We start from the raw sequence: 10,000 nt of genomic DNA, 5'->3' as shown, positions 1-10,000 counted from the left end.
TCAGCGGTCTGGGAAAAGACGCCGCCGGTTCTCATCAATAACGTCGTCCGACGTTGAAGAGGTCATTGCCCGCAGACGGGAACAAGCCAGGGTTCGAATGCAGAGGGCAAGGTCACGGGAAATTGAAGAACAGGCTGATCGCCGCAGACTTCTAAATCGTCGACAAACTGCTGCGACACACTCTCAGGAGACGCATGAACGAACTCTGGAACGCAGAGACCGTGACTGCCGCCGAACTGCTGAGGCACGTTCGCATGAGACACCTGAGCAGGCAGACAATCGCCGAAGTCAAAGCCGTATGCAAGTTGCCAGAGCGAGGTCACTCGAGACGCAAGGGGACACGGAGGTACGAAAAAGCCAAAATGCTCAGCGGCAGGGAGCACCCCCGGATGAAAATGCATCCGCCACAGGGCCAGATCCCCACGAACAGCCTATGGCCACTACAAGAGCAGGTGAGCGTACTGGTAATTTCACCCGTAACATACAGACCATTAAACCAGATATCTGGGGTAAACTGGGCTTCCATTACGACAGCAACTTGGACTCCCACTAACAGGTCCATCACATTAGGTGGCATGAACGTCCTGTGTAAGCATTGCAAGGCCAGAACGTGGAAAAATGAGCCGCCAGGTATATGTTGCTCAAGTGGAAATATTGATCTCCCAGACTATGCAGAGCCACCTCAGCCGCTCAAAAACCTGCTTTCTGGCCTTACAACTCAGGAATATAAGCACTTCCTCCAGAGCATTCGCAAATACAACAGTGCATTCCAAATGACATCATTTGGTGCGAATGAGCAGTACATGGACGGCTACATTCCAACGTTCAAGGTGAAAGGGCAAATCTACCACAGACTTGGGTCAATCCTTCCCCGGCAGGCGAAGAGCACAGGTTCTTGCAAATTTATTTCATGGGTGACAGCGAGCGAGAAACTAGCAGGCGGTGCGAAGTTATTCACAACCTCCACCACGTCACTGTTGCTGACCTGCAGGCGATGCTCCATGCGCACAATCCGCACATCGTCAACATCAAGACGGCATTGGATGTTGGCAATGTCCCAGACTTGCGACTGAAGACGCAGTGAAGTTGAGCGCAGACCGAGCACCACAAGGTGAACACACCCACGGTCAATGAAGTTGCCGTTCTGATAGCAGGCCATGCACACTGAGCACGCAAAGCGTGCGAATCGTGTAGCCACCACCACGTGCTGAGCACGCGAAGCGTGCGAACAGTGTAGCTAGCAGACACATGCATGCACTACTGTGGCTCCAGCATTCAATTCCATCTGCTGATGTGGATGATGTTGTTCGTGCGGAAATTCCCTCGGCGGAGGATGACCCTGTCCTCCATGACTTGGTCAAAAAGCATATGAACCATGGACCTTGCGGTGCACTAATCACAAGCGCGCCATGCATGAAAGATGGGAAGTGCAGCAAAGGGTACCCCAAACCAATGGTGAAACACACCCAGACGGACAGGGATGGATACCCTCTTTACCGCAGGCGCTCCGGGGAAGATGGCGGGTCATTCACGGTGTTGAAAATTAGAAATGAAGAAGTCGAAGTCGACAACAGATCGGTTGTGCCTTACAACCCAGTCCTCCTTCGATTGTTCAGTGCGCACATCAATGTGGAGGTGTGCAACTCTGTAAAGGCCATCAAGTACATCACAAAGTACATCAACAAAGGTTCGGATCAGGCAGTCTTCGGTGTCCAGAATGAGAACGATGAGGTCAGCAGGTACCAGACAGGTCGGTATGTTTCCAGTAGCGAGGCAGTCTGGCGCATTTTTGGCTTCCCGATTCATGGCAGGTATCCAACAGTCACCCACCTTGCGGTTCACTTGGAGAATGGCCAGCGAGTCTACTTCACAGAAGAGACCGCCCATGCGGTAAGTGAGAGTCCGCCAGAGACTACTCTCACTGCTTTCTTCAAGCTTTGTGCCACTGATGCCTTCGCGAGAACTCTTCTGTACAACAGCGTGCCTTCCTACTTCGTGTGGGATGCCCAACGGAAGAAATTCAAGAGACGCAAAGTCGGCACTCTTGTCCCAGGCTACGAGGGGGTCAGGAAAAGTGATGCTCTCGGCCGAGTGTACGCTGTGCACCCAAGGCAGGCAGAGTGCTATTACTTGCGACTCCTTCTGCACACTGTTCACGGGCCGACTTCGTTCGATGATGTCAGGACAGTAGATGACCAAGTTTGCGAAACGTACAGGCAAGCCAGTCAGCTTCGGGGTCTGCTGCAGGACGACGAGCATTGGCTCAGTGCCTTGCTTCAGGCTGCCGAGTCCAGCCATCCAGCTGCGATCAGGCACCTCTTTTCCATCATGATGTCCTTCTGAGAAGTTAGTGATCCTTTGCGACTATGGAATGAATACCGTGAGGCAATGTCAGAAGATTACTTGCAGGCGGCGCGTCGACAGGAAGGGAATGAGGCGCGAACATTTTCTCAGATGGAGTTCGATCAGTGCCTTTGCGCCATCCAGACACACCTTCTCACCATGTGCGGTAGAACCTTGGTAAGTGCAGGCCTTCCAGACCCATCACAGGCAAGTTCAACTCTGTCCGACCAGCCTCTTGCAAGGGAGACCAACTACGACCGTGCCGCGTTGCTTGAGCAAGTACGACAACAAGAACCGACACTAACCGACGATCAACGTTCGGCGTATGACGCAATTTGTGACCAGGTACAGGCAAGTGACGGTGGGTTGATTTTCCTCGACGCACCCGGTGGTACAGGTAAGACGTACGTCACAAACGTACTTCTTGCAAAGGTTAGATCAGGTGGACACGTTGCCTTGGCTGTTGCCTCTTCCGGAATAACAGCCACAATCTTGGCTGGTGGTCTGACTGCTCACTCCACGTTCGCTTTGCCCTTAGATCTGCACCGCCTTGAGGAGCCAACCTGCTCGATCGCCAAAGATTCTGAGAAAGCAGCGCTCCTTCGTGAGGCTGTGCTGATCGTGTGGGACGAATGCACGATGTCATACAAGCATGCTTTCGAGGCTGTCGACAGGACTTTGCGAGACCTGCGCAGCTCTAATTCCTTGATGGGTGGTGTGACGGTTGTGATGTCCGGTGACTTTCGCCAAACGTTGCCTATTGTTCCTAGAGGCACTTCTGCTGATGAGATCAATGCCTGCATCAAGTCTTCGGCATTCTGGCGTTCCGTGGTGAAGTACACACTTACCACAAACATGCGAGTTCTGCGTAGCAGTGATACCAATGCGGGTCAATTCTCTGCGCAGCTCCTTAAAGTCGGCAACGGTGCAATACCCGTTCTGCCTTCAGGCAAAATTGCGGTTCCGAGTGATCTCGCACAGATTGCTGCTTCCCAAGAAGACATTGTACGAATAATCTACCCTGATGTCGCGGACAATTTTTCGATCCCACTTGGTTGAAAGAAAGAGCTATCCTTGCACCTTTGAATGACACTGTCACTGACATGAATGGGATACTCATGCACAAACTGCCAGGTGACTTGGTCCAGTACGAGTCTGTTGACACTGTCGAAGATGACGACTCTGGTGATTACCCTGTTGAATTCCTGAACTCCTGTAACCCCTCAGGCTTACCAAGTCACCTGCTTCACCTCAAAGTGGGTGTGCCGGTCATGCTTCTCAGGAACCTGGATGCGCCGAAGTTGTGCAATGGCACAAGATTAATTGTGAAGCGCATCCAGCGACATGTAATTGAAGCTGAGATTTTGACTGGGTCGGGTGCAGGAGAACCGGTGTACATACTGAAAATACCCACGACATCCACCAATCTGCCATTCCAACTTCGACGTGTCCAGTTCCCACTCCATGTCTGCTTTTGCATGACCTTAAACAAGTCCCAAGGGCAGTCCCTGAAGGTTGTTGGTTTGGACCTAACAACACCATGCTTTGGGGGAGGGGGGAGGGGAGGGGGAGTCTCCATAACCATTGTATTTGTCCCTGTAAGATCTCTGTTACCTGCAGCTTCCTCTGATCCAACTGCCTACCGAACCTCCTTCCCTTGCGTCTCCAGTGACCTATGGCTTCCTTGCATTGGGTTTCCACTTTGCCTTTGTTCTGCCTCTTCTGGGGTCTCTTGAGGCCACGCTTTAGCAGTTTCGTGCAGGGCATGGTGTCTCCTGCCTTGAATTTTTTTGGTGTCTCCTGCGGGTGTGCCGCAGTACTTTGCCGACGATTTGTTGTCATGGCTGACTAATCCCAATAACTGAGAACTCTATACGTGATTCCATTCACTCACCATGCTGCGCATAACTGTTCGCATTATTGTTCGAGGATGAAGCATCCCATCATCCCATATGCTGAACACAAGTACACTCTCTATGTCCAAGCTGCCACATGTACATGTACGTACATGTCTCAACATGCCTAAGGCACAATTTCCCAATAATTGGATGAGCCTTCACTATTGTAAATCTCAGTTCTATAACTGCTGATAAACAGCTACCCGGTCATGCGGTGTTACACAGCAATGTGCTGTTCATGTACTTGCTTCACCCGCATGCTACGTTCGGCCAGGCAACGCTGGCCGTGTGCTGCTATATATCATAAACGTGTGTTGAAAATTATTTTTCGTAAACCCTCTCTTTTCCCCTCTACTGATCTATACAGTTTGGCCTCCACCAGCCCCAACTCTATCCTGTCGCAGAGACAGTCATGCGTTCTGGTCCATCGTATTAAACTGAACATTGTCCCTGAACATCTCACCAAGTATAATTGGTTTACTTTCGCACGGGACACTCGCAATGGCATAGTACTTCCCAGAGCTTTGTCAACTATGTTTACCAACTCTCCTATCTTCTCTGCATACTCGTATTGGCGCAAGCTGTCCATGGAAATGAAGACAATATCCAATATTAGACAGTTCATAGACCATGTTAAATGTCATGCCACGTTGTAGGCTCGCTCGCCTCTTTTGCTAGCTTATCTCGCCGCTCTTCACCATGGTCAACAAAGTGATACATTTCACCCCGCTGATGGATTATTTTCTTCCGATTATCATCTTCTTTCCTTCATTTTTTTCTTCTCTTGCCATGGCTGGCTAACGCCCCCTCCTTTCCATTGGCTTTTGCCATTGGACGGTGAAATAAATAAAATACGATAATGAAGGAGAGAAATGAGAACAGAAATTAGAACTAGAGAGAGAAAGTAAATGAGAACAAGAATGAGAACAAGAATGGGAACTAGAATGAGAACAAGTATGAGAACAAGAATTGGAACTATAATGAGAACAAGAATAGGAACTATAATGAGAACAAGAATGGAAACTATAATGAGAACAAGAAAGACAAGATGAATCATAGCAAGAATATCGACAAGAAAGAGGAAAAAATTGGGCACATTAGTGAGAAGCATCAAGGAAGAGAAAAAGTTCGAGAAAATGAGTGAGACCAAGTTTGTAAACAAAAATGGGACAGTACAAAATCATAACACTTATGATAGCAAGGATCTTCTCTGCATAGTAATCTTGGCTTACCTTTCTGGACACAGATTAAGGTCATGTCCGGGACCAACATGACAACTGAAGTTGTGAGAGGCTGCTGCCGGAGCGACATTGCTCAACAAAGAGAATCCTGTTGACTTCTATCGACAAGACATCTCCACAACAACAACAACAACAACAACAGCAGCAACAGCAACAGCAACAACAACAGCAACAAAAGCGCTCAGAGCCGGCACTCAGAGTTTGTTGTTTGTTTGTTTTCTTTATTTGAATTCGCTAAAACCAAACGGACAGAACTGTCCAGTGACAAGGGAGCGAATGATGAGCGTCATAATCACTATGCATCAAAACATCTCAGGACAAAATGAGACAGACTATATTAAGGGAGGGTCTGCACAACACTTGTACATAAAGGGGAGTACGAGAACAAAGGCGCTGCAGAAGTCGAAGCAAGAAAGCAATCAACGCCAGAGATATTTTTGTCCACCGAAAACAGAGAGAGAGAGAGAGAGAGAGATCCGAGAGCGAGAGAGAGACAGAGCGGGCGCTCAGAGCCGGCGTTCAAACACCGGCACTCAGAGCCGGCGCTCAGAGCTGTCGCTCAGAGCCGGTGCTCAGAGCCGGCGCTCAAAGCCGGCGCTCAAAGCCGGCGCTCATAGCCGGAGCTCAAAGCCGGCGCTCAAAGCCGGCGCTCAAAGCCGGCGCTCAAAGCCGGCGCTCAAAACCGGCGCTCAGAGCCGGCGCTCAAAGCCGAGCGGCCAGGCGAGCGGCCCGGCGCTCGGCTCGGTGAGCGGCCAGGCGAGCGGCCAGGCGAGCGGCCAGGCGAGCGGCCTCGCCTGGCCGCTCACCTGGCCGCCCGCCTGGCCGGCCGCCTGGCCGCCCGCCTGGCCGCCCGCCTGGCCGCCCGCCTGGCCGCCCGCCTGGCCGCCCGCCTGGCCGCCCGCCTCGCCGCCCGCCTCGCCGCCCGCCTGGCCGCCCGCCTGGCCGCCCGCCTGGCCGCCCCCCTGGCCGCCCGCCTGGCCGCCCGCCCGCCTGGCCGCCTGCCTGGCCGCCCGCCTGGCCGCCCGCCTGGCCGCTCGCCTGGCCGCTCGCCTGGCCGCTCGCCTGGCCGCTCTCCTGGCCGCTCGCCTGGCCGGAAGCCTTGCCGGAAGCCTGGCCGGAAGCCTGGCCGGAAGCCTGGCCGGAAGCCTGGCCTGAAGCCTGGCCTGAAGCCTGGCCTGAAGCCTGGCCGCTCGCCTGGCCGCTCGCCTGGCCGCTCGCCTGGCCGCTCGCCTGGCCGCTCGCCTGGCCGCTCGCCTGGCCGCTCGCCTGGCCGCTCGCCTGGCCGCCCGCCTGGCCGCCCGCCTGGCCGCCCGCCTGGCCTCCCGCCTGGCCGCCCGCCTGGCCGCCCGCCTGGCCGCCCGCCTGGCCGCCCGCCTGGCCGCCCGCCTGGCCGCCCGCCTGGCCGCCCGCCTGGCCGCCCGCCTGGCCGCCCGCCTGGCCGCCCGCCTGGCCGCCCGCCTGGCCGCCCGCCTGGCCCGCCTGGCCGCCCGCCTGGCCGCCCGCCTGGCCGCCCGCCTGGCCGCCCGCCTGGCCGCCCGCCTGGCCGCCCGCCTGGCCGCCCGCCCGCCTGGTCGCCCGCCTGGCCGCCCGCCTGGCCGCCCGCCTGGCCGCCCGCCTGGCCGCCCGCCTGGCCGCTCGCCTGGCCGCTCGCCTGGCCGCTCGCCTGGCCGCCCGCCTGGCCGCCCGCCTGGCCGCCGGCCTGGCCGCCCGCCTCGCCGCCCGCCTGGCCGCCCGCCTGGCCGCCCGCCTGGCCGCCCGCCTGGCCGCCCGCCCGCCTTGCCGCCCGCCTGGCGCCCGCCTGGCCGCCCGCCTGGCCGCTCGCCTGGCCGCTCGCCTGGCCGCTCTCCTGGCCGCTCGCCAGGCCGGAAGCCTGGCCGGAAGCCTGGCCGGAAGCCTGGCCGCTCGCCTGGCCGCTCGCCTGGCCGCTCGCCTGGCCGCTCGCCTGGCCGCTCGCCTGGCCGCTCGCCTGGCCGCTCGCCTGGCCGCTCGCCTGGCCGCTCGCCTGGCCGCTCGCCTGGCCGCTCGCCTGGCCGCTCGCCTGGCCGCTCGCCTGGCCGCCCGCCTGGCCGCCCGCCTGGCCTCCCGCCTGGCCGCCCGCCTGGCCTCCCGCCTGGCCGCCCGCCTGGCCGCCCGCCTGGCCGCCCGCCTGGCCGCCCGCCTGGCCGCCCGCCTGGCCGCCCGCCTGGCCGCCCGCCTGGCCGCCCGCCTGGCCGCCCGCCTGGCCGCCCGCCTGGCCGCCCGCCTGGCCGCCCGCCTGGCCGCCCGCCTGGCCGCCCGCCCGCCTGGCCGCCCGCCTGGCCCCCCGCCTGGCCGCCCGCCTGGCCGCCCGCCTGGCCGCCCGCCTGGCCGCCCGCCTGGCCGCCCGCCTCGCCGCCCGCCTGGCCGCCCGCCTGGCCGCCCGCCTGGCCGCCCGCCTGGCCGCCCGCCTGGCCGCCCGCCTGGCCGCCCGCCTGGCCGCCCGCCTGGCCGCCAGCCTGGCCGCCCGCCTGGCCGCCCGCCTGGCCGCTCGCCTGGCCGCTCGCCTGGCCGCTCGCCTGGCCGCTCGCCTGGCCGCTCGCCTGGCCGCTCGCCTGGCCGCTCGCTTGGCCGCTCGCCTGGCCGCTCGCCTGGCTGCTCGCCCCTGGCCGCTCGCCTGGCCGCTCGCCTGGCCGCTCGCCTGGCCGCTCCCCTGGCCGCTCGCCTGGCCGGCGCTCAGAGCTGTCGCTCGGAGACGGTGCTCAGAGCCGGCGCTCAAAGCCGGCGCTCATAGCCGGAGCTCAAAGCCTTTGAGCCGCTCGCCTGGCCGCTCGCCTGGCCAGGCGAGCGGCCAGGCGAGCGGCCAGGCGAGCGGCCAGGCAAGCGGCCAGGCGCGCGGCGAGGCGCGCGGCCAGGCGAGCGGCCAGGCGCGCGGCCAGGCGAGCGAGCGGCCAGGCGAGCGAGCGGCCAGGCGAGCGAGCGGCCAGGCGAGCGAGCGGCCAGGCGGGCGAGCGGCCAGGCGGGCGAGCGGCCAGGCGGGCGAGCGGCCAGGCGGGCGAGCGGCCAGGCGGGCGAGCGGCCAGGCGGGCGAGCGGCCAGGCGGGCGAGCGGCCAGGCGGGCGAGCGGCCAGGCGAGCGAGCGGCCAGGCGAGCGAGCGGCCAGGCGAGCGAGCGGCCAGGCGAGCGAGCGGCCAGGCGAGCGGCCAGGCGAGCGGCCAGCTAGCAGCTAGCTATCAGCAACAGCAACAGGATGGGAAAAAGAATTAGAAGCATCAAAAAACGATAATTAAGGAGAGCAAAGAGAAATGAGAACAGAAATTAGAACTAGAAAGAGAGAAAGGAAATGAGAACAAGAATGAGAGCAAGAATAGGGACTAGAATGAGAACAAGAATGAGAACAAGAATAGGAACGACGAGCGGCCAGGCGAGTGGCCAGGCGAGTGGCCAAGCGAGCTGCGAGGCGAGCGGCAAGCGAGCAGCCAGCGATCAGCAACAGCAACAGGATGGGAAAAAGAACTAGAACCACCAAAATACGAAAATGAAGGAGAACAAAGAGAAATGAGAACAGAAATTAGAACTAGAAAGACAGAATGGAAATGAGAACAAGAATGAGAACAAGAATGGGAACTATTATGAGAACAAGAATGGAAACTATAATGAGAACAAGAATGGAAACTATAACGAGAACAAGAAAGACAAGGTGAATCATAGCAAGAATATCGACAAGAAAGAGTAAAAAATTGAGCGCATTAGTGAGAAGCATCAAGGAGGAGAAAAATTCGAGAAAATGAGTGAGACCAAGTTTGTAAACAAAAAATGGGACGTTACAAAATCATAACACTAATGATAACAAGGATGTTTTACTAATCTTGGCTTACCTTTCTGGACACAGTTTAAGGTCATGTCCGGGACCAACATGACTCCTGAAGTTGTGAGATCTGCTGCCGGAGCGACATTGCTCAACAAAGAGAATCCCGTTCACTTCTATCGACAAGACATCTCCACAACAACAACAGCAACAACAGCATCAACAGCAACAGCAAAAGCAACAACAGCAACAACAACAGCACCAAAAGCCCTCAGAGCCGACAACAGCAACAACAACAGCAACAACAACAGCACCAAAAGTGCTCAGAGCCGGCGCTCAGAGCCGGCGTTCAGAGCCGGCGCTCAGAGCCGGTGCTCAGAGCCGGCGCCCAGAGCCGGCGCTCAGAACCGGCGCTCAAAGCCGGCTGTCAGAGCCGGCGCTTAAAGCCAGCGCTCAAAGCCGGCGTTCACAGCCGGCGCTCAAACCCGGGGCTCAAAGCTTGCCCTCAACACCAACAAAAGCACCAACAACCACACCACCACCACCAACAAAAACAACACCACCACCACCAACAACAACAACAACACCAACAGCCACACCAACAACAACACCAACAAAAACACCAACGCCAACATCAACAACAAAACCAACGACAACGACAATGACAACTCCAACAACAACACCAACAACAGCACCAACAACCACACCGACAACAACATCAATAACAACAACAACAACAACAACAACAACAACAA

At 58.2% G+C, this 10,000-nt stretch overlaps 1 protein-coding gene and 1 pseudogene across 1 annotated transcript in view; both read left to right on the top strand.

Annotated features, from left to right (window-relative positions):
- The window catches only part of LOC135817011 (uncharacterized), a gene marked incomplete at both ends in the record, with an annotated part of 31,638 nt that overhangs the window by 12,231 nt on the left and 9,407 nt on the right, over positions 1-10,000 (top strand). Inside the window, 4 exon segments of the mRNA XM_065330110.1 lie at positions 992-1,080; positions 1,617-2,093; positions 2,514-3,348; positions 9,767-9,795. Of these exon segments, the coding sequence (XP_065186182.1) occupies positions 992-1,080; positions 1,617-2,093; positions 2,514-3,348; positions 9,767-9,795 (1,430 nt within the window).
- Positions 9,969-10,000, top strand: part of LOC135816495 (probable serine/threonine-protein kinase dyrk1) — a 932-nt pseudogene continuing 900 nt past the window's right edge.

The sequence above is a fragment of the Sycon ciliatum genome, chromosome 5 (assembly GCF_964019385.1).
Source record: "Sycon ciliatum chromosome 5, ocSycCili1.1, whole genome shotgun sequence".
NCBI classification, from domain to species: domain Eukaryota; kingdom Metazoa; phylum Porifera; class Calcarea; order Leucosolenida; family Sycettidae; genus Sycon; species Sycon ciliatum.
Note: the sequence above shows the minus strand (reverse complement) of the source record. Positions and strands in the feature narration are given on the sequence as shown.